The sequence below is a fragment of the Pseudophryne corroboree genome, chromosome 4, assembly GCF_028390025.1.
Source record: "Pseudophryne corroboree isolate aPseCor3 chromosome 4, aPseCor3.hap2, whole genome shotgun sequence".
Taxonomy (NCBI): Eukaryota; Metazoa; Chordata; class Amphibia; order Anura; family Myobatrachidae; genus Pseudophryne; species Pseudophryne corroboree.
In genome coordinates, this window is record NC_086447.1 from 110587140 (window position 1) to 110611857 (window position 24718).

The window sequence follows — 24718 nt, forward strand, 5'->3', positions numbered from 1 at the left end:
CGGGAAAGGGTACGCCATCAGTAATTTTTTTGAAATCACCAATTTTCTATCGGGGGAAGCCCACGCTACTTCACACACTTCATTTAATTCTTCAGAAGGGGGAAAAACTACTGGTAGTTTTTTCTCCCCAAACATAATACCCTTTTTTGTGGTACCTGGGGTTACATCAGAAATGTGTAAAACATTTTTCATTGCCTCAATCATATAACGAGTGGCCCTAGTGGACATTACATTTGCGTCATCGTCGTCGACACTGGTATCAGTATCCGTGTCGACATCTGTGTCTGCCATCTGAGGTAGCGGGCGTTTTAGAGTCCCTGATGGCCTTTGAGACGTCTGGGCAAGCACGGGCTGAGAAGCCGGCTGTCCCGCATTTGGCATGTCGTCAAATTTTTTATGTAAGGAGTCGACTCTTTCGCGTAATTCCTTCCACAAGTCCATCCACTCAGGTGTCTGCCCCGCAGGGGGTGACATCATATTTATAGGCACCTGCTCCTCCTCCACATGTCTCCTCAGCAAACATGTCGACACAGCCGTACCGACACACCGCACACACACAGGGAATGCTCTGACAGAAGACAGGACCCCACAAAGCCCTTTGGAGAGACAGAGAGAGAGTATGCCAGCACACACCAGAGCGCTACATAATACAGGGATTAACTAAATTATATCCCCTTATAGCTGCTATATGTATATTGCGCCTAAATTTAGTGGGAGGAGCCAGTGCACACCAGGTAGTCCTAAATCTTTCTTAGATGTGCCCAGTCTCCTGCGGAGCCGCTATTCCCCATGGTCCTTACGGAGTCCCCAGCATCCACTAGGACGTCAGAGAAACTTATTTTACCCAGATGATATTTTGAGTGCTCACATACTGTCCCAGAATGCAGGGAGGATACAAAAATGGCTCAGAGCTCAAACCTGTGCAATTGGGAAAAATATAATATCTGCAAATATTCCCCACACTGCAGTGCCACCTATGTGAGGAAAGTGGAGTTGCAATGTCTGTCATATACTAAACTATTTCAAAGAAGTTTGCTTTGTCACAATAATAATTAAACTGCACCTGCTCCTACACAGTTTAGCAATATAAGTAGGAGGCCAGTGTGCAATCTCTGTGCAGCTTCTCTTCTCTTGTGGCACAGTTGTGATTATACACCTGCACTGTGTCAGAGTCTACAGTGCATGCACAGGTCTTCAGGAAAATGGCCGCCGTGCCACTTTCCCTGCAATTTCAGTAGTTAATTTGGGGCTCCATCGCGGAGAGTATAATATATAGGTGTGGAGCAGTCTGGACCCAGGGGCTCTTGTGCACTTCACACCCTGCACACATTATAGTTACGCCAGTGTATAGAAGTGGATTCAGAATTGGTTGCAGACTTGCATCTCACAACCACGTTACACTGCTGGTGTAGCAAATTTGCAATGTGCAGAGATTCAGAATTGGGAGAGGTGTGCCCTAACTGAACTCCAAATTGCAGTGTAAAAATAAAGCTGTATTTGTTAAATGCAAAAGAACCATTATTTACACTGCATGCAATAATAAAAATAATATTAATAATAATGTATTAGCACCCTTTGAATTGCAACATGGGCTGTCCAGGTGCAGAGTTACTCCGTTCTTTCTGCTTTTGCTCTCTGAGTCAGCCTCACTACTGTAGGGTCTGGGACTCAGGGTCGACAGCACAAAGGTCGACACACTTTAGGTCGACGCAAATTGGTTGACACACCTTAGGTCGACATGGACAAAAGGTCGACATGGTCAAAAGGTCGACAGGAACAAGGTCGACATGGAAAAAGGTCGACATGAGTTTTTTATGTTTTTTTTGGTGTCGTTTTCTTCGTAGAGTGACCGGGAACCCAAATTAGTGCACCGCGTACCCTCGCATGGCTCGCCATGCTTCGGGCATGGTGCCTTCGCTCCGCTACCGCTTCGCTCGGCACACTTTACCGTTCCAATCGTAGTCCACGTGGATCGTTAAGTATGAAAAGGTTAAAAAAAAAGAAAAAAATCGTGAAAAACTCATGTCGACCTTTTTCCATGTCGACCTTGTTCCTGTCGACCTTTTGACCATGTCGACATTTTGTCCATGTCGACCTAAGGTGTGTCGACCAATTGACGTCGACCTAAAGTGTGTCGACCTTTGTGCTGTCGACCTGGAGTCCGGATACCCTACTGTACACCTCTCTCACACAATCGACTCAAAGCCAGGGTAAAGCAGCCATGTCAGATGCACTCAGTTACTATTCTGAGCAATCATATTAAACATTTACAGACACCCGTTATTGCTTAGTATAGATTTATAGACCTAGCAGATTTTTGTGGTAAGAAAAAGGTCATGAGACCGTAATCTATAGTGCGTGTCAGTTTGAAGTTTGTTAAGTGAATCAGTGGCGCCATCTAGTGTATATAGGTGAAATGCTTTTTGGAACACAACCCTCATTTCTGCAGTGCTGCTGCAAATGTCTTGAAGGGATCATTTATATTTTACAACAAAAATAAACACTGGTGACCAGTGCACACTGTGACCTTAAACTAAAATGTATTTAAAAGAGAGAGCAGAGACCATAAGAGCACAACACGATTAACAACCCCACACAAACTGCTGAAAGTCATGGTAATTCCTTCTGTATTACTGCCGACAAAAAGGCTCTTCACTTTTACCTCCGATATAATTTTATTGATGAATCTGCGGAACAGAATTTTACCCAAATTTGCCAGTAAATAAAGCAATATTCTAGTTCTGTATTTCACGCGACACTTGAACAAACAACATTTCTAATTATTATGTGGGTGACTCAACTTAAATGAGCAATTACAAAGCCATTGCTCTAGATCACAGGTTCTCAAACTCGGTCCTCAGGACCCCACACGGTCCATATTTTGCAGGTCACCTGTAGATTTTTAAAATGTGACAGTTGGTGATAGACAGTGCAGCTGCCGGGTGACATGAAAAACGTGAATCGTGTGGGGTCCAGAGGACAGAATTTGAGAACCACTGCTCTAGAAAATTAGAAAGACGGCGTTGTCTTTATGTATGATTTATAACAAGTTCACATAACAAAAAAAATATAGCAGCAATGTTTTAAAGGTCCAGATTTATCAAGACTTGGACAGTGATAAATTGCACGGTGATAAAATACAAATCAACCAGCTCCTAGCTGCCATGTTACAGGCTGTAGACCCGATTCAGACCTGATCGCTATTGTGCGAATTTGTAAGGCGGCCGGCTATTGATCGACTGCGTATGGATCGTAATGCGCACGCACAAAGTGCGAAAGAATTCAGCGACTTTTTTGATCGCTAGCCGTACGCCAGTTGATTGACATGAAGCCGGTGTTTGGGGGTGGTAACTGATCATTTTCTGGGAGTGTCAGGAAAAAAGCAGGAGTGCCCAAGCGTTTTTAGGGAGGGTGTGTGACGTCAGCTCCGGCTCCGATCAGCCTGATTCTATCGCACTGTAAGAGTAAGTCCTGGGCTACGCACAGACTGGAAAAAAACCCCACTTGATAGTGAGTTTGCAAATGGATTTGCAGTTGACTGGCGAATGCCGAGATTTTGGCAAGGTGTACGCAGACTTGCACGGGGCGGGTTTTCACTCTGTCTGGGTGGTGGATATCTGACTGCAGACCTCTGCAAATTCGCAGAGGAGCGATCAGGTCTGTGTTTGAAAAATTACAGGAGCTGGTTGGTTGGTACTTTATCACCGTGCAAGTTATCAAGTCTTGATAAATCTGGGCATAAGTGTCTAATGCATAGAACTGTTAAACAAGTTATATGGCTATGCACAGGAGTAACTCACTGCATAGTGTATACACTATATAAGCTTTGATTACGTAAAACAGGGATAAGATATGTGAGAGAATATCATATTCTTAATTCTAGATCCGTAGGTCCACTTTACAAGATGGCGTGAGAGAAGATACCACACTGAGCCATCACTGTCTACATACACTGTGATGTTGCAGCCATTTGTTGGAAATTATGTGTGTGCTGGTGTTCATATTGCAGCGTTATACAGACACACACCAACTGATGACAAACTCTGACCAGCCCAGTTACTTACCCAGTGGTGTGGGGTTATTGATAGATAGCAGGTACAGCTGTACTCACTGTTACATGTACACTGGTGATGGAGCGGAGTGGGTTTTCATAACGTTCACCAGCCAGTGAGTGCATGCTACAAACAGGTAGTGGTGCAGTGATGCTGGAAGGTGTTGTGGATAATAGGTAATCGCAGGTCTCTAATAGGAGCTAAGTAGGAGACTTCTGTCTCCCATCATGTAAGTGTACATAGTATCTCATACAGTTCCAAGATGGCTCTGCACATGCTCAGTAGAGATCTTGGCAGCATTCTTGGGATAGGGAATGAAGCCTCCCTGAAGAACATGAAAACTGTAGCCTGCACAGTAGCGCATTCCTCTACACAATATGGGGAAACTAGTGCTCATATCACAGTGTGAGACTTCAAAACTACCTGATGTGATAGGGTCATTATTGGGATTGGTGAAAATGCTGCCGAGAGACAACCACCCTCAGCCTGTAGGCAGGTGTCCAGCTGGAAGTGACCTTGTTCCTTGGCCCAAGAGCAAACCTGTTGGAATTCCAATTATTTGAAACAAACTGCAGAACTAATCTCTTAATATTCCTACTACTCAGAGCAACGTTGTATAGGAATCTATCTCCAAATATTCTTCTATGTATTAGACGATGAATGAAGGAAGCAGCTACACTCTCTCTGTGTATCTTCATAGCTATACGTTGTTTGTAAAATGAAGAGTGATGCCGGGTTGCTCAGCCGACTCACTAGCTTTGTGGAGCAAAGTGCACTTTTATCAGACCCTTCATTTTACAAATAAAGGTGTGAGAAGAAAATACACCTCTCCGGTGTTACACACCCAGCTGCGGGTCCCTTCCTTCCCAGAGTGCTGCATGCACTCATGCGCTAAAGTCTTCTTACATGACACATGTAATGATCATGTGGCTGTTTGACGCGCCTACATGTGACTGCAGGAGAATCATAGAATTTGATTCACACTGAAAGCTGGTGGATCTCCTCTGCTGCAATACACAGTGCGCTTTAGCCCAGGAATAACATGGCAGCACCCGCTGGCTTAAGTATAAAACATAGTCAGGAAAGGAAAATAACCTCCATAGCGGTGGAGCTTGTTAGGCCCAATTAGGAGTCTGACACTTCCATGGGTCACTTTTCACATGGCAGACTGCTTACCTCTACACGCTAATGCAAGAATATGCCTGGGCATGCCAAATATCCATGCATCTGCATGTGGAAGCCTATCCTGCCCACTGTTTAATGCCCGCAGCGGTTGTCATTAGTAACGGGACTAGCACCAGATCCACGCAGTGTGCAAAAGATCAGTCTGGAACAGGCGTCCCATCTGCATCCATGTGCTACGAATAAGAGTGAAGTCAGTTTACACTCCCACGACACTCACTTCCGTGCATCTGCATAGTCATGGCCCACTTACTGCCCAGAAACTCCCACCTCACTCAGGGGTCTATTTATGAAGCAGTGAAAAGTGTGGAGAAGTGAGCCAGTGGAGAAGTTTCCCATGGCAACCAATCAGCATTGAAGTAACATTTATAATTTGAATACTATAAAATTGTACGGAGCAGCTGATTGGTTGCTATGGGGAACTTCTCCACAGGCTCACTTCTCCACTCTTTTCACTGCTTCATGAATAGACTCCTAACTGCGTGCTCTGTCTATGTATTCATCAGTCCGTACGCACTTGCATACGCCATCTGTGTGCATATGTGCAGTGGTAACTCTAGGTGTAGGATGCTGGTGATGGCATATTTTCATTTTAAAGGGCAAACTTTTAGACGTGATGTATCACTACATACAAACATGTTACATCTCTCAGTGTAGCAAACATCCACCCGATTGGACATGTGAGTCTGTCTCTATTCAGTGGTAAATTTGGTGAAAACCACACAATTATATATGAAAAATGGTGAACTGTGCATCGAATAAAACAAAGCAGCGTTCAATTTGATACTACATGATTAAAAACATACTACACCACTGCCCAGAATAAAAGTAAATTTGCTACAAATATGCACAGAAACCCTATAAGACAGTGGTGGTCCCCAAGGCACCCTAACAGTCCAGTTTTTAAGGCTATCCATGCTTAAGCACAGGTGACTTAATTAGTACCTCTGTAAGGAGTCTATTCATGGAGCAGTGAAAAGAGTGGAGAAGTGAGCCTGTGGAGAAGTTGCCCATGGCAACCAATCAGCTGCTCCGTACAATTTTATAGTATTTAAATTATAAATGTTACTTCAATGCTGATCAGTTGCCACGGGCAACTTCTCCACTGGCTCACTTCTCCACACTTTTCACTGCTTCATGAATAGACCCCTGAGTTTGAATATACCATCTGGGCACAAGTTCCACAACCTGGACTGTCAGGGTGCCGTGAGAAGCGCATTTGGGAACCACTGATATATGAAATAAGCACAGAGAACTTTTCTTAGATTCAATTCAACAAAATTCAGGTAAAGTCAGAAGGATGAAAATACTTTCGTCATATGTACAGTTTTGGAGAAAGAAAAAAGTACCCGAGAAGTGCAGCTGATGCTGAAATGGACAGGGATCCCATCATGCGCACAGTGGGAGTCCCTGTGGTGTGATGTGCGTTTCACAGCGAGTGACTTGTTGATAGAGTCAGAATGGAATGGAACAAGCCAGTTATGGTGAAACGCGCATCAGGGCAGAGACTTCCCTGAGCACACAACAGAATCCCTTCACAAATTGGCACATTCAATTTCAGCTAACAATGCCTAAGTGTCCAGCAGAACATAGACTAACGCACATAAACATGTTACTTACCTTCACATTCATAGTAAAGTTCCTGTAAACAGTTTGTGCTCCATAAAGGAAGACATCCCCATCGTTGGTAATACATCCATCCACATAGCCATTTGCATTGAGGTATGCGCACATTGCTTCAGCTTCCCCCACAGCTTCAACCCATGGCACACCCAAGCTGTCCAACATCCGGAGACACTGTGCAAAGACATGGCAGAAGCAATTATAATAGGATTTTAATACCTACTGGTAAATCCTTTTCTCGTAGTCCATAAGGGATATTGGAGAAACCTAGTACGATGGGGTATAGATGGGGTCCAAAGGAGCCAGGGCACTTTAAATTTCTTCAACTGGGTGTGCTGGCTCCTCCCCTCTATGCCCCCTCCCACAGGCAGTTATAGGTCAAAACGTGCCCGAAGGAGAAAGGACATATATGAGAGAAGAAATATGACAACAAAGGGTGGTGAGATTCACACACCAGCACACCACAAAAATATAACAACCAGCAACGGCTGGCAACAACAACAGCAACAGCTGAACAGGTAACTATAGAACAAAAACCTGCAGAAAAGTCAACGCACTGAGGCGGGCGCCCCAATATCCCTTAGGGACTACGAGAAAAGGATTTACTGGTAGGTATTAAAATCCTATTTTCTCTAGCATCCATAAGGGATATTGAGGAAAACTAGTACGATGGGGACGTCCCAAAGCATCCAGAACGGGCGGGAACGTGCAGAGACTGCTGCAGCACCGCCTGCCCAAACTGGGTATCCTCTTTGGCCAGGGTATCAAACTTGTAGAACTTCACAAAGGTGTTCTTCCCTGACCAGGTAGCAGCTCGGCATAGTTGCAAGGCCGAAACTCCACGGGCAGCCGCCCAGGAAGGGCCCACCGATCTTGTAGAGTGGGCCTTCAGAGACTTAGGAACAGGTATGGCTGCCGACACATAGGCCTGTTGGATAGTAAGCTGAATCCAACAAGCAATGAACTGCTTTGAAACAGGGCAACCCTTTTCCTGCGCATCATATAGCACGAACAAGGAATCCGTCTTTCTGACCCGAGCTGTGCGCTTGACATAGATCTTCACGGCTAGAACAGCATCCAATGCCTCCGGAGGAGCAGAAGCGTCAGAAACGGATGGAATTACAATAAGTTGATTCAGGTGAAACGCGGAGACAACCTTCGGCAGGAACTGCTGTCTAGTCCGGAACTCCGCTCTGTCCTCGTAAAATACCAAGTACGGACTTTAACACGATAAGGCCCCCAATTCTGAGACACGACGAGCAGAAGCCAGGGCCAGTAACATTACAGTCTTCCACGTGAGGTACTTGTCTTCTACAGTCATCAGAGGTTCAAACCAGGAGGACTGTAGAAATTTCAACACTACATCCAAGTCCCAGGGAGCCATAGGTGGCACAAAGGGAGGTTGTATGTGGAGTACCACTTGCAAGGAAATCTGACTTCCGGCAACACTGCCAATTTTTTCTGAAAGAAAATTGAGAGAGCTGAAATCTGGACCTTAATGGAACCCAAACGTAAACACTTATCCACACCAGCCTGCAGAAAACGTAGGAAACGTCCCAAGTGAAACTCCGCAGGCGGATACGTGCATTCCTCGCATCAAGAGACATATCTCCTCCAGATATGATGTGTGTTCTGACGTCACAGGTTTCCTGGCCTGAACCATGGTTGCAATAACCTTCTTGGAAAGGCCCTTGTGAGCTAGGATGTTTCGCTCAACCTCCATGCCGTCAAACGAAGACACCATAAGTCCGGGTAGACGAACGGTCCTTGTTGAAGAAGATCTCTTCTGAGTGGTAGAGGCCAAGGGTCTTCGACGGAAAAGTCCAGAAGATCCGCGTACCACACCCTCTGAGGCCAATCCGGGGCAATTAGAATTGCCTGGACACCTTGTTTCCTAATCAGCTTTAGCACCCTTGGGAGCATTGGGATAGGAGGAAACAGGTATACCAGCAGGTACTGCCAAGGTCCCTGGTCCATAAGCAATACCAGGTAAGTTTCTTGTTGAGACAAGAAGCCATGTCATGTCTATTTGTGGGCAACCCCACCGGTCGATGATCTGCTGGAACACCAGATGGTGAAGCCCCCACTCCCCCGGGTGGAGATCGTGACGACTCAGGAAGTCCGCCTCCCAGTTGTCCACACCCGGAATAAAGATTGCTGACATGGCTCTTGCAGTTCTTTCCGCCCAGAGGAGTATCCTTGACACCTCTCGCATGCAGGCTCTGCTTTTTGTCCCTCCTTGTCGAAGGATATACGCCACCGCCGTGGCATTGTCAGACTGTACCTGGATTGCTTGATCCTGGAGCAGAGGAGATGCCTGAAGCAGAGCATTGTAGATCACCCGAAGTTCCAGAATGTTGATTGGAAGGAGGCTTTTGTGGGATGACCACCTGCCCTGGAACTGCACCCCTTGGGTGACAGCTCCCCATCCTCGCAGACTCGGATCCGTCGCTAGAAGGGTCCAATCCTGAATCCCGAAACTCCTGCCCCTCCAGGAGATTGGAGGACTGAAGCCACCACAGGAGAGAAATCCTGGCCTGAGGTGATAGCCGAATCATCCGGTGCATCTGAAGATGTGATCTGGACCACTTGCTCAGGAGATCCAACTGAAACGTTCTGGCATGGAACCTCCCATACTGGATTGCCTCGTAGGAGGCAACCATCTTCCCCAACAATCTTATGCAGAGATGTACGGATACCCGAGTAGGGCGGAGCACCATGCGGACCAACTCCTTAAGTGTTGTCGCCTTGTCCCGTGGTAGAAACACCTTCTGTGCCACAGTATCCAGCAACATCCCCAGGAACAGGAGCCTCTGGCTCCAGGTGGGACTTCTGTAAGTTGAGGATCCACCCATGGTTGGACAGAAGATGGATGGTGCGGTTGATATGGAGCAACAAAAGTTCCCTGGATCTTGCCTTTATCAGAAGATCGTCTAGATAAGGCACCACATTGATCCCTTGGATCCGGAGTTGAAGAATCATCTCCACCATCACCTTTGTGAATACCCTCGGGGCTGTTGACAGACCGAAGGATAGTGCCTGGAATTGGAAGTGATCGTCCAGCAGGGCAAACCGCAGGTACGCCTGATGAGGAGGCCAAATCGGAATATGGAGATTAGCGTCCTTCATTTCCAAGGAGACCATAAATTCCTGTTCTTCCAGGCCCGCAATCACTGCATGCAGGGACTCCATCTTGAACTCCTTTAAATAAGGATTCAAGGATTTCAGATTCAGAATAGGACTGACCGAACCGTCTGGCTCCGGCATCACAAACAGATTTGCGCAAAACCCCTCGCTGCGTTGCGGTAGAGGTACTGGAACTGGACCAATTTCGGATAGCCTGTTGTAACGTTACTTGCATATCTTGAAAAATCGTTGGGGGTGGGAGAGGGGGGAGGTGTAGTACTGTCAAACTCCAGCTTGAAGCCTTGAGAAACGAGCTCCCTGACCCAGGCAACCTGGCATGAGGTCTCCCAGACGCGGCTGAAGTGACACAGTCGGGAGATCCCTTTGGGGTGGGTGGGCACAGACATGCTGAGGCTTTAGTGGAAGCAGAACTGGTGGACTGTTCCTGAGGACTGGTACTTACAGGTTTTCTAGACTTACCTCTGGTACCTCTAGCCGCATTGGAGGCACCTCTGGCCTTTGATCGAAATATGCGAGACCGAAAGGACTGGACAGACGGTCCCGGATAGGGACGTCTCACCGGCGGGGCACCAGTGGGGAGAAACGAGGATTTCCCGGCAATAACCTTGGAAATCCAGGCATCCAACTGAACCTCAAAAAGCCATTCCCCAGAAAAGGGGAGGGACTCCACATTATGTTTGGATTCTGCATCCGCAATCCACTGATGCAACCACAAAGCCCTGTACGCCGACGTCCGAGCATTTATATTCCCCATCTCCTTGAGGGAATCACAGAGGAAACGGGTAGTGTCCTGCATGTGTTTCAGGAGGGTTACTATGGTAACTAAGGGCATATCCCCCGAGAGGCCCCCCTGAATTTGCGTGGCCCAAGAATGAATGGCATGGGTCATCCCGCAACCCGCAATGACCGGTCTTTGTGAAAAGCCGGCTGCAGTGTATATAGATTTTAGGGAAGTCTTCATCTTTCTATCTCCAGGATCCTTCATGGTAAAGGAGCCTGGGGCAGGCAGCACCACCTTCTTAGACAGGTGAGAAACGGAGACATCCACCCCGGGGAGTTCCTCCCAAAATTTTCTACCGTGAGGAGCAAATGGCAAAGTGCGCAAAACTCTTTGGACACTTGGAATTTTTTGTCTGGATTTTTCCAGGTCTGTTTGAATAAGTCATCTAACTCTGGAAAATCAGAGAAAGGGACATTGGGCTTGTTTTGTACAAAGAAAAACGACTGCTGTGAAGAAGCGTCCTCTAGAGGGAGCTGTAACACATCCCTTCTAGCCAAAATGAGGGGTTCAATACCCCGAGTAGAATCGGGATCCCCACTAACGGGGTCCGGGTCACCCCCATCATCCTGGACATCATCATCATCTGTATCAGAGGGAAGAGTAGGTAAACCACGCTGGGGACCTGCATGAGAGAGGGGTAGGGAGGGGGGCTGTACATCAGCCCTAGCAGCTAAATCTGCAACAGCTTGTTGCAGTAGCTGAGTTTTCTGCACATTAGCAGTAAGCTGGGAGGACATATCTGACATCATAGTTTTAAGAGACCCTAACAAGTGGGGCTCTGGACCCCCTTCCCCAGCCTCTTCACTAATTTGTGAAGACTGACTACACTGCTCACAAAAAAACAGAGGGGGTCATTCCGAGTTGATCGTAGCTGTGCTAAATTTAGCACAGCTAAGATCATCTTCCCTGACACGCGGGGGGACGCCTAGCACAGGGCTAGTCCGCCCCGCATGTCAGTCCGGCCCCCCCCCCCATACAAGTACAAAAGCATCGCACAGTGGCGATGCTTTTGTACTTGTGGAGTTACTCCCGGCCAGCGCAGCTCCTGCGGCGGGCCGAGAGTTGATCGTCGATGCCCCTGGTCGCAGCGGCTGCGTGTGACGTCACGCAGCCGCTGCGGCCGCCCCCCCCGCACGGTCCGGCCACGTCACGGTCTGGCCCCAGGGAGGGTCCCGTACGTCACGTCCGTGATCAGCCGCACTTTGAACCGGGGCCCACCACCGAAGTCACCTTCAGGCAGCGTTAGGGGTGTGCGGCGTGCTGCGGCTGTGACAGCCAAGGTGCAGTGTCCCGCTGAACAAACAGCCCCTCAGGACGGTGGTCCTGCAGCGGGGAAGCGGCTCTGCACCTCACAAGGCCCCCCACCTCAACACCCACGGCGCAGGTATGTTGTTGCCCAGACAGCATACCGAAAAAAATAAAAGATTTAAATGAAATTTAAGAAAACTCTCTGGAGCTTGCAGAGTGTGCATCCTCTCCTGAGAGCACTTTTTTCTAAACGGTCTGTGGGAGGGGGCATAGATGGGAGGAGCCAGCACACCCAGTTGAAGAAATTTAAAGTGCACTGGCTCCTTTGGACCCCGTCTATACCCCAACATACTAGTTTTCACCAATATCCCTTATGGATGCTAGAGAAATTCTATTAAGGCATGAATAACTATGACTAGCAGACCTAGGGGGTCATTCTGAGTTGATCGCACGTAGTAACTTTTTACTGCTGGTGCGATCAACTAGACGCCGCCTATGGGGGAGTGTATTTTAGCATAGCAGGGCTGCGAACGCTTGTGCAGCCCTGCTATGCTAAAAAAAGTTTCAAGTAAAACAAGACTAGGGCTGCAGTTACTCACCCAGTGCGACGGATCCAGCGATGAAGGTCCCGGTCCTGACGTCAGACATCCGCCCTCCAAACGCCTCGACACACCTGCGTTGGACTCACCACGCCTGGAAAATGGTGAGTATCCGCCCCGGAACACCTCCCGCCTTCTTGCGATTGCCGCTGCAATCACATTTCTCGCTGACGGCATCGCCAGGCAATGACACGCGTGCGCAATACGTCCACCACGCACGCGCATTTCCGACCCGTTCACACCGCAGCGAAGAACCGCTGTGTGCGAACGGGTCGAAATGACCCCCTAAACCACAACTCCTTTTCTTCTTCTCACTATGTTCAACAATTACCTGAATTTCCCCATGTAAGCACATGAAGAATAACATGCCCTCAGCAAATAAGATTAGGGGGATTTGTAACATTTAGTGGTGGAAAGATTTCCTCACCCTTCTACCAGACTAATGCCAGTGGGCAGCTGGCCTGTGGGTTGTAGTATATTTTGTCGACATTGATTAAAGGTCATCATAATGTCCTTGTTGTTTTAGTAGTCACTTACCTAGTACGGTGTCTTCAGAGGTGTCTTCTGAGTCTGGCGGTGACATCCTAATGACTTCCGGCGAATCCTGAGGTGCTTCTGGCGATGAGTATCACTAACACTCCCCCTAGAGCCTAACCCTAACTGTCCTGTTCAATGTCAACATATGACTACATCCCGTAAGACCACTGCTATATGCAGCTCACAGAGGTGCCCCTTCAATGGCATGTCTACCAACAGCGGGTGTGCCTCATTTTGAAGGGGTGGTTTGGGGAAAGAGGGATAAGGGTCTGGGGCCAGCTTAGAAGCTCTGGTGGATGTGGCATACCTCTAACATGATGGATTAGAGTAGTCATATCACAGGCTTAAAGAAGAAAAGAACATGAAGTTGCAGAGATACTGAGGGCACATTCCCAAAGACCTGTGGTGACCTCTTGGGTTTATGGGGCACAAGCGCAGCAGCGAGGTTAGCGCTTTGCAAATTTCCAAAACATCACCTTCTGGATGTCATTACTCATTTTTTAACGCCTCGCTATCTAGTTTACAAGGTTTTAGAAGCCACCAGAATAAAACAGTTAGCCAGTTTTGATGCCTAATCCTCCTCTCCTCCAATTCCTAACTCTAACCCTCCCCTCCAGTAACCTAACCCTAACCTCCCCTCCCATAACCTAACCTAGTGCCCAACTCTAACCCTCACCCTCCACTCCCGTAGCCAAATGGGCCCTATAGACGGCAGATGGGCGACCCGCAGCGGGAGGGGGCAAGCTAATATGAACGAGATTGTCCATATTGGCTTGCATGCATAAGCGACCCGGCACCAATGATGAACGAGCACGGGGCCGCGCACACTGAACGATATGAATGAGTTCTCGTTCATTAATGTACGAGAACGTTCATATCGTTCAGTTATATCACCTAATGTGTAGAGCCTATAATCCTAACCCTCTCCTCCCATAGCCTAAAGCTACCCTCCTTTGTTGGTCCGTGGATAATACTGACATTTCAGATGTCAATATTGTGTACATGTTGTCATTCTGCAGATGTTGACCTTGTGGTGATATTATGACTACACCCACATATGCCATATACAATGGTTGGCACACCACCTTAACAACACACCTCTTTCAAAACATTCTTGAAGTAGGACCGTCCGGGTCTGGCTGGTGCTGGTTTATTAGACGCACCGTACCTCATCTCATTCCTCTTGTTCATTGTGTCCGCTTTAACCTTCGGGGCTTCTCCTTCAGTCACAAAGACAAGCTTTACATCCATCAGACTCAGTGAGGAGACCCGAAAAAAGAGGTTCCTTCGCAAAACAGGTACAAACACCTGAATTAAAGTACACTTGCAAATACATGCAAAAACCATATACAGTTTTTAAATCAAACAAGGACTTAACTCGGTCATATAATAGCTGTTGCCATTACTTTTGCCATCCCCTCCTCACTACCACTAATGTAGGGTACCCCCATATCTCTTATAGTCTAAATAAAGAAGGAGAATGAGGAGGGCGGGAGACTGTGGCTTGTGGGTGATACGCCATCATCCCCCCCCCCCCTATTTAAACATAATGAGCTTTACCAATTTGCTAGTTCAGCGCCACAGATCAGGCCTGGATCCACATAGCAGCCCTACAGGAAGGGGGAATGTTGTGGAAGTCTCAGGTGGTTATGCAGCATTACAGCTACAGTGGCCGGAACAAACTTTCTTTTTGCATTACTAGAATGCCTGCTGAAGGCGTCTTTCCTTCATTGTAATACGGGAGTTATAGGACTATTATACGGGAGTATTAAACTTTGGGCAGGAACAGGTGAAGCGAGTAGTATAGGGTCAGCACTGGGGACGAGATATCTGGAGGAATTGTCTCTGAAACCTAGGGGGTAATTCAGATCTGATCGCAGCAGCAAATTTGTTAGCAGTTGGGCAAAACCATGTGCACTGCAGGGGGGGCAGATATAACATTTGCAGAGAGAGTTAGATTTGGGTGGGTTATATTGTTTCTGTGCAGGGTAAATACTGGCTGCTTTATTTTTACACTGTAATTTAGATTTCAGTTTGAACACACCCCACCCAAATCTAACTCTCTCTGCACATGTGATATCTGCCCCCCCTGCAGTGCACATGGTTTTGCCCAACTGCTAACAAATTTGCTGCTGTGATCAACTCTGGATTAGGCCCTTATTCCAGGAAATTCCAATACTGTATATGTTCCGTGAGTGAGGGCTCGGAAAGATAATATCTAAGGGCGATTCTAAAAAGAGAAGACTACTTTGTGACACAGTAGATAAACCATAGAACCCTTAATTTGGGGCTATTTACGAAAGTTCAGAAAGACTACACAGGCATGTTCCCTGGTGACTGGACTACACTATATGACAACGGCGGAAAGCCACAGTCGGAACTGGCTATCTAGGGGAAGGCTATTTACCAGGGATTGCAGGAGCACATTTACCTGTGTGATCTTTCTTCTGGAAGGACGATAACAGATGATAATTAAAAAATACACACATATTACATGTTTATATATTTCTAAATATTCTTGTTCTAGTAGTATCACTGAGCTTGCATTCATAAATTGAGGTGATATTAGATGCTGTATTGCTAGGACAAGCGGTGAGAAAAAGCATTGCTACTGCCTTACTGATAATAAGAAGTGCTCCTTGGTAGAAAGAAAATGAACATTATAATAAGTCAGAAACACACGAGTCTGAATGGTCTGAACTACAGGCCTATTCTGCCTTTGTGAAATACCACAGTAGACTGTTGATTTATGCATATTACACATACATATGAAAGGGACGCAATCAATTTGCCGGCCGTTGGGATCCTGGCGGTCAGGACACAGATGCCGGAATCTCTCCAGCCGACAATGCCGCCAGCCAGAATCCTGGTATGCAGGGACTATTCTTACTTGTGGGAGTCCAGGACACCCATAGAGCGAGAATACAACCTGTGGCGAGCATAGTGAGGAGTGCCCGCAAGGGGACTCGTACCACTCGCCCCGCTGTCGGTATCCTGACAGCCGGCATCCTGCCCGCTGGGAAATAGTATGTACTCTACCTTGGTCTCCTAGCAAAAGAATAGCAACGCTTACAGCTAGTGCAAAACACAGCTGCCAGGCTGTTAACCAACCAGCCCCATTCTAGCCACATAACACCCATCCTCTACTCCCTTCACTGGCTGCCTGTAAGATGGCAAATCATCTTCAAGACTGAGTTTCAAAGCACTACATGACCAGGGCCCAAGGTACCTGAAGCAGCTACTGACCCCATACTGCCCCACTCGATTACTGCGTTCTGTAGATGAAGGACTTTTAGCAGTACCTAGAATCTCCCATAATTCATCTGGGGGTCAAGCTTTTAGTCATGTGGCTCCGACTCTATGGAACTCACTTCCCCGCACAGTGCGAGAGGCCCCAACTATAGAATCCTTCAAAAGTAGACTCAAGACTTTCCTGCTTACTCAAGCATTCCCATAATTGTCCCTTTAGTATCTTCATGCTTCTGTATTTTATGAAAATCTGTTCTGTACTTCATTATTTTCTGTACTATATTATGCTATGTATCTGTTAAGCGCCTTGAGTCCTATTGGAGAAAGAGCGCTATATAAATAAAATTATTATTATTAATTATTATTATTCCTCCATTTGAAATAAGCAACTTTCTCTTACGTCCTAGAGGAGACTGGGGTCCATATTAGTGCCATGGGGTATAGACGGGTCCACCAGGAGCCATTGGCACTTTAAGAGTTTAACAGTGTGGGCTGGCTCATCCCTCCATGCCCCTCCTACCAGACTCAGTTTAGAAAAGGTCCCCGGAGGAGCCGGTCACAGCTAGGGGAGCTCTACAGAGCTTCTTTAGTAAAGTTTATTTTAGAGTTTATTATTTTACAGGGAGGCTGCTGGCAACAGCCTCACTGCATCGAGGGACTGAGGGGGAGAGCAGTGTCTGCCCTGCGGGGTCTGAGCCACTGTCTCCACTGACTGGACACTGAGCTCCAAAGGAGATAGATCGCTCCCCGCCGCAAGGGAATGCTCACCCCAGCAGCATGACGCCACCCCCTGAAGTGTGGCGAGTGAGTCATCGGCTCCCTAACAAGCAGGAAGCAGATGTGAAGATGGCAGCTACAGGGTCTCAGCCAGCACTAAATCCTCAGACCAGTATAATCTTGGAAGAGCGGAAAGACAGCGCCATTAAGGGGGTGGAGCTTCTCCTCAGAGCGGACCCAGCAGCGTTCAGCGCCTTTTTTTCTGCCTGCAGACACGCTGCCAGTGGAAGAACAGTCCCTCCAGAGCAACTCCAGCTATCTGTACGGTACCAGGGGGTTGTAGAAGGGAGGGGAGGCTGTGTAAGACTGTGTCACCTAATAAGGGACACAGTCAGCGCTGGTTAAGGGTCTCCCTATACCTATATAGCGCTGTGTGTGGGTTGGCTCCAATCTCTGTGTCTCTCTGCCATTCTTGGGGGGGGGGGGGGGGGGGGGGGGGTTAGGGGAGAAACTCTGTCTGCCCTGTACTCTGTATGTATGTGGGGTGTACAAGCAAACATGTCTAGAGACTGTCTCATATGCTGGAGAGGATTTATCTTCTCAGGAAGATCCCATCCCATGTAATCAGGATTGCACTGTTGTACCACAGATCCCAGCTAGAGAACCGGAATGGTTAGCCTCTCTTAAGGAAACTATTTCTCAGATTTCTGAAAGGGTTGCAAGGACTGAGCATGCAACTCATGTATTGCAGTCCTCTATGGCAGTATGGTCCGATACTGCTCCCTCGGGGCCCCCTGCGGTACATTGTCACAAACGTGCTCTTGCCCAGATTATGCAGGATGACACGGATACCGATTATGACACAGCAGACGGGGATGTGTCGAGGGGGACGGCATCACTTGCTAAGGGGGTGCAGTTGATGATTGAGGCCATGCGGGATGTGTTACATATTTCTGACACCTCCTGAGCAGGTTGAGGAGGCTTTTTTCACAGATAGTAAGAAAGCCCCTCTCACCTTCCCAGCATCTAAGGAATTAAATGCAATATTTGAAAAAGCCCGAGAAAACCCGGAGAAAAAATTCCAGATCCCTAAAAGGGTTCTGGTTGCTTTTCCCTATCGGAAGACGATAGAAAGAAATGGGAGTCCCCACCTATAGTTGATGCCTCTGTCTCCAGGATGTCAAAACAGGTGGTCTTACCTGTCCCGGGATCTACCGCGTTGAAAGACCCGGCAGAACGCAAAGTGGATGCTACGCTCAAATCCATATACACGGCTTCAGGGGCTATACTGCGACCTACTATTGCCTGTGCATGGATTTCTAAAGCTATAGCCAAGTGGTCAATCACTCTGCAGGAGGACTTGACTACGATGGATAAAGGTGACGTTGATTTTTACATAACATACAGGATTCTGCAGGGTTCCTGGTAGAATCCATGAGGGATCTGGGTTCCATGGCTGAGGGGAATTCCTCCATGTCCGTCTTGGCTCGCAGAGGTCTCTGGCTGCGCCAATGTTCTGCGGATGCTGAATCCAGGAAAAGTGTGGAGGGCCTACCCTATACAGGTCAGGCTCTGTTTGGGGAGGCGCTGGATGTGTGGATTGCCACGGCCACCGCGGGTAAGTCTCCTTTTCTCCCCTCAGCTGCACTGGCTACGAAGAAGCCTTTTACTCCCAACACGTCACAGTCCTTTCGGCCCGCTAGGCCTAGAAAGACCAAACCCTCTCACACCTTCTTTAGAGGTGGTCGTGCCAAATCCCAAAAAGCTGCCCCCACAGGTTCCCAGGACCAGTACCTCGAAGTCCTCAGCATGACGATGGACTGCACAGCCTGGAGGCAGGTCAGGTGGGAGCAAGACTCCGGCATTTCAGCCACGTCTGGGTGTCGTCTGGCCTGGATACTTGGATACAGGATATTGTGTCCTGGGGGTACAGGCTGGAGTTTCAAACTGTCCCCCCTCACAGATTCTTCAAATCAGGCTTGCTGGCAGACAGGGATAGTCTAACTGGACGCTATCCGAAAATTGATAGTGTCCGAGGTCATTGTTCCAGTTCCACCTCATCAGTTGAACAGAGGTTACTATTCAAACCTTTTTGTGGTACCGAAGCCGGATGGTTCGGTCAGGCCAATTCTGAACTTAAAATCATTGAACCCTTATCTCAGGGACTTAAAATTCAAGATGGAGTCTCTGAGAGCGGTTATCTCAGGACTGATGGAGGGGGAGTTCCTGGTGTCCATGGACATCAAGGATGCATACCTCCACTTTCTAATTTGCTCGCCGCATCAGGCTTATCTCAGGTTTGCACTGTTAGACGATCACTATTAGTTTCAGGCACTGCCATTCGGTCTCTCCACAGCACCAAGGATCTTCACCAAGGTGATGGCAGAGATGATGGTTCTCCTCCGCAAGCAGGGGGTGAACATAATTCCATATCTGGACGACCTGCTGATCAAGGCATCGTCCAGGGAGAAGTTGTTAAGATCCATTGCTCTCACGACCCATCTGCTCAGGGAGCACGGTTGGATCCTGAACCTTCCAAAGTCTCATATGGAGCTGACAAAGAGGGTCTCTTTCCTGGGAATGATCCTCGACACGGAGGTGCCGAGGGTGTTTCTACCGGTGGAGAAAGTGTTGGTGATTCAAACAATGGTCCGGGATGTCTTGAAGCCGGCCCGGGTATCAGTTCATCAGTGCATCCGCCTTCTGCGGAGGATGGTTGCCTCCTACGAGGTTCTGCAGTACGGAAGGTTTCATGCTCGACCCTATCAACTGGATCTCTTGGACCAGTGGTCGGGATCTAACCTACATATGCACCAGAGGATACGTCTGTCGTCGTAAGCAAGGATTTCGCTCCTCTGGTGGCTTCAACTACCTCACCTTCTGGAGGGCCGAAGGTTCGGAATTCATGACTGGATCCTTCTAACCACAGATGCAAGTCAAAGAGGTTGGGGAGCAGTCGCTCAAGGGGAAACCTTCCAAGGAAGGTGGTCAAGTCAGGAATCCCTTCTTCCGATAAACATCCTAGAGCTAAGAGCCATATACAATGGTCTTCTTCAAGCAGCACACCTTCTACAGGATCGGGCTGTTCAGGTGCAGTCGGACAACGTGACCACAGTGGCCTACATAAACCAACAAGGCGGAACGAAGAGCAGGGCTGCAATGTCAGAGGTGACCAGAATCCTCCTCTGGGCAGAAAGGCACGCTGTAGTGATGTCAGCGATCTTCATTCCGGGAGTAGACAACTGGGAAGCGGACTTCCTCAGCAGACACTATCTCCATCCAGGAGAGTGGGGCCTCCATCCGGAGGTGTTTGAGGAGGTAACCGGTTGGTGGGGGGTTCCTCACATAGACATGATGGCCTCCCGCCTCAATAAGAAGCTGAGGAGGTACTGTTCCAGGTCGGGAGACCCACAGGCAGTGGCGGTGGACGCACTAGTAACACCGTGGCTGTTCACGTCAGTGTATGTGTTCCCTCCACTTCCTCTTATCAAGAGTTCTACAACTTGTAAGAACAACAAATGTTCTGGCAATCATCATTGCTCCGAACTGGCCAAGGAGGGCTTGGTACGCGGATCTGCTGGATCTACTGCTGGAAGATCCAAGACATCCTCCCGAAGAGGCAGAGCTTTTACTACAGGGGCCGCTCGCTTATCAAGACTTACCACGGCTACGTTTGACGGCATGGCGGTTGAGCGCCAGATTTTAGCTCGGAAGGGTATTCCGAGCGAGGTTATTCCTACCCTGATACAGGCTAGGAAGGGGGTAACATCTAAACATTACCATCGTATTTGGAAAAAGTATGTGTCTTGGTGTGAACCCAAGAAGTTTCCTGTGGTGGAGTTTCAGCTTGGACGGTTTCTCCTTTTCCTTCAAGCAGGTGTGGATATGGGCCTGAGATTGGGCTTCGGCCTTATCCATTTTCTTCCAGAAACAATAGGCTGTCTTCCCTGAGGTTCAGACCTTTTTGAAAGGGGTTCTGCACATCCAGCCTCCTTTTGTGGCACCAACGGCCTCATGGGATAATGATGTGGTGTTGCAGTTCCTGCAATCAGATTGGTTTGAACCTCAGCAGGAGGCTGAAATCAAGTTTCTCACGTGGAAGGCGGTCACTTTGTTGGCCTTGGCTTCTGCTCGACGTGTGTTGGAATTGGGGGCTTTGTCCTGTAAAAGTCCCTATCTGGTCTTCCATAAAGATAGGGCAGAACTCAGGACTCATCCATAGTTCCTTCCTAAGGTTGTGTCGGCCTTTCATATCAACCAACCTATTGTGGTGCCAGTGGCTACTGACTCCTCAATTGCTTCAAAGGCCTTGGATGTTGCGAGGGCTTTGAAGATTTATGCGAGTAGGACTTCTCCTCACAGAAAACCGGACTCTGTTTGTCCTGTATGATCCCAAGAAAATTGGGTGTCCTGCTTCTAAGCAGTCGATTTCTCGCTGGATCAGGTTCACCATCCAGCATGCATATTCTACGGCAGGATTGCTAAGTTTTACAAGTTCGATACTTTGGCCTCTGATGACCTCCAGTTTGGTCAAGCTGTTCTGCAGGAGCCTGCGCGCTCTCCCTCCCGTTCTGGGAGCTTTGGTACATCCCCATGGTACTAATATGGACCACAGCATCCTCTAGGACGTAAGAGAAAATAGGATTTTAATTACCTACCGGTAAATCCTTTTCTGGTAGTCCGTAGAGGATGCTGGGCACCCGCCCAGCGCTTCTTTATCCTGCAATGGTTATTTGGTTCAGTACTGCCTGGTTCCTAGGTGAGTTCTGCGTTCTTTATGGTTTCAGTTGTTGCTGAGTTTTCCGGCTTGTTGGCCGGATTTGCCTTGTTGCGTGAGCTGGTGTGAATCTCGCCACTATCTGTATAATTCCTTCTCTCGAAGTATGTCGTCTCCTCGGGCACAGTTTCTAGACAGAGTCTGGTAGGAGGGGCATGGAGGGAGGAGCCAACCCACACTGTTAAACTCTTAAAGTGCCAATGGCTCCTGGTGGCCCCGTCTATACCCCATGGTACTAATATGGACCACAGCATCCTCTACGGACTACGAGAAAAGCATTTACCGGTAGGTAATTAAAATCCTATTTTAAATCCCGTCTTCATAAAGTCTATGAACTACAAGGCACAATAAATGTAAATGGTGTAACTGGGGGCATTCCAGTCCTTCTGCTCACCGCCTGCATGGAGAAACGGCAATGCAGTCTTATTATTGAGCTCTGTTACCTGAGATGAGGTTTGGCAACGACTCCAACCATCTGTTTCACAGACTGAGCTTCACACACCCATATGCTCAAATCCACAGCGAGGGTCTTCCCGCTAAGACTTTGCAGTGGGACGTGCCGCTTCACTGGCTCCAGGATGGGCCACAGTTCATGGACACCCATTATGTCACGTCCACAAGTCTAAGATCACAGCTGCAAATACACACGAAACACATGACCATCTCGGTACAATCACATGCTACCATCCAATCATTTTTTGTGCCTGTTATTTTCGTAATTCAAAATACAAACGAAAGAATTGTTATATATTGTAATGTTTTTATTTAGACATTTAGGATAAATCAACTACGGAAGCAGAATAACCAGTTTACTGCAGAGAAGAAACTATGGATTCCATTGTATATCGTCATCAGTTTGTGCTGTATCCAAGGGTTTCAAGAAAGCATAATGAGGCGCATACTTCAGGCAGGTATCGGGGCAAATCCCTGTTCTCCCGATGCCTGGATCGTGGGATCGGGGAGATCCAACACGTTGGAAATCCTCAATTCGCCGACCGGTGAGTACGGGATTTTTAACAAGCAGCTTTTGACAATTCCCGAATGTATTTCCTCTCATCTATGTCCACCAATCTGAGATTTTGATCTGCGCCATCAGAGCGGGGAATCTGCCCGTAGATGTATGGACCCAGAAGTTAAAGTCATCGGAAGATAAAAGCCTATGCAATTTATGAACCAGTTAGTGTAAAAAGAAAATAACTACAAATATATAAAGTAAAACTATTAGAACCGGGGCGTGGCCTGGATGCTGCTCTAAGTGGATGTGCTGACACAGAGCTCTGTCCACCACGGGGTTAATATCACCAATTGCTGCCTGCCCCTGTGTCTCTGTCTACCAGCCCAGCCTTACCCACTGCTGGGGACGTTGCCCTGTGCTCGGGGCTGCCGCCGGGTGCTTTTTACAGCTGTTAACTGCCTGAGGCCTACTTTTTGCTGTGAAGCCGGGGCCTCGAGTTTAGAGCCTGCCCAGAAACGAGCTCCAGGACTGGATTGCAGCCAAAACGGGACCTGCAGCTGCTCCCCCTCCTGCCTGAACTCACCCACACAGAGTCGCCTGCCTACATAAGACCATACTTGCCTACCTGACCCTCTCCATGAGGGAGAAAATGCTCTGTTCCTGGACTTTCCTGGTAATGTATGATTGCCATCACCTGTGGTGAAACACCTTTCTTATCAATGAACTAGCTCACCACAGGTGATGGCAATACCAGGAGAGTCCAGGAACAGAGCATTTTCTCCCTCATGGAGAGGGTCAGGTAGGCAAGTATGCATAAGACCCTCAGGTACTTTTGGAAGTGGGGAAGCGCCCTCCCTGTCTGCTGTGGCTGTAGTTAGTGAGTGAAATCCCCTGCCTGTGCTCCCGGCGGCGGCCATCTTGGTACACCCTGGTGCAGTGCTCCTGAGGCTCTCTAGATGTCACTGTGGATGCACACGCTGCAAGTCACACTCTCCCTTCTGCTGCCTGGACCTGCTATCATGACATCTGGCAACTGTGTTAAGGCATCAGTTAGGGCATATCAGAACATGGATGAGTGCAGGGAAGGGAGGAGAGAGACATTGAGGTGGGTAACTACATCAGGAGATGAGGCAATTTCAGCAGCTCAGCCTGTTTAATGCACTTGAGACCAGGTATACTTGACTGGCTAAGAGACCGGCTGTAGAACTGCAGATAGTGGCCAAATATAAAGAGAACCAAGGGCCGGGTTGTCAGTCTGTCACAGGGAGAAGTAATGTTGGGAAGTAAGTATGTGCAGTAACTATGAGCAAGAGGCCAGCTGCACTCTCCCTATGTGAGGCGGCCCAGAAGACTCTCCGGCAACCGTGGGCTGAAGTCTCCCAGATAGCAGGGTTCCGCTTAACAGTACCAATGATATGCAGACTGGAAAGGTGAGTCCTTATAAAGGTGGCTCCCGGCGTCGGTCCCCCACATGCATCCACGCATTGATCCTCCATTAGCTGCTCTCCGGCCAGAGAGTGCGCGCCGATGCATCAGGGAGGCAGCGTTTCCCCGCAATGTGCCGTGGGTTCCCTCGGCTCCGTCCTCCTTTAAATAATTGCCTGCCGTATATGTGGGTAGCTGGGGTCCGGAGCAATCACTGCGGTGGTACAATCCTCTCAGGTCCCCGACACCCTCCCACAGCCAGGCACGGTCTTCTCGGCCCGAACAGGGCCCCGTTTACTCTGTGGTGACGAGGATCTGAAGGTCCTACCTATTAAATCACCCTGTAATCCATTCACAGCTAGCAAAACTGAATAGGAGGCTCACACACACGACAAGGACAGGCCTGACACGGAGGATGGTAATACT

The 24718-nt window shown here is 48.3% G+C and overlaps 2 protein-coding genes across 6 annotated transcripts in view; one reads left to right on the plus strand and one right to left on the minus strand.

Moving 5' to 3' along the window:
• GEN1 (GEN1 Holliday junction 5' flap endonuclease) overlaps positions 1–24718 on the minus strand; it is a 146983-nt gene that overhangs the window by 87167 nt on the left and 35098 nt on the right. Inside the window, exons 2-4 of one of the 5 annotated variants that reach the window (XM_063915350.1) lie at positions 22356–22546; positions 14268–14454; positions 6855–7031 (exon numbers count right to left, since the gene is read on the minus strand). The exons of 1 other annotated variant lie outside the window; for it this stretch is intronic. In XM_063915350.1, coding sequence (XP_063771420.1) covers positions 6855–7031; positions 14268–14454; positions 22356–22516 — 525 coding nt within the window. In that variant the 5' untranslated portion in view covers positions 22517–22546. Of the gene's footprint in view, positions 1–6854; positions 7032–14267; positions 14478–22355; positions 22547–24718 lie in introns of those variants that run through there. 3 more of the 5 variants (XM_063915352.1, XM_063915351.1, XM_063915353.1) reach the window with 3 other exon arrangements.
• SMC6 (structural maintenance of chromosomes 6) overlaps positions 23949–24718 on the plus strand; it is a 370384-nt gene continuing 369614 nt past the window's right edge. Inside the window, exon 1 of the mRNA XM_063915349.1 lies at positions 23949–23972. The gene's annotated coding sequence lies outside the window, so the exon portion shown is untranslated. The remainder of the gene's footprint in view (positions 23973–24718) is intronic.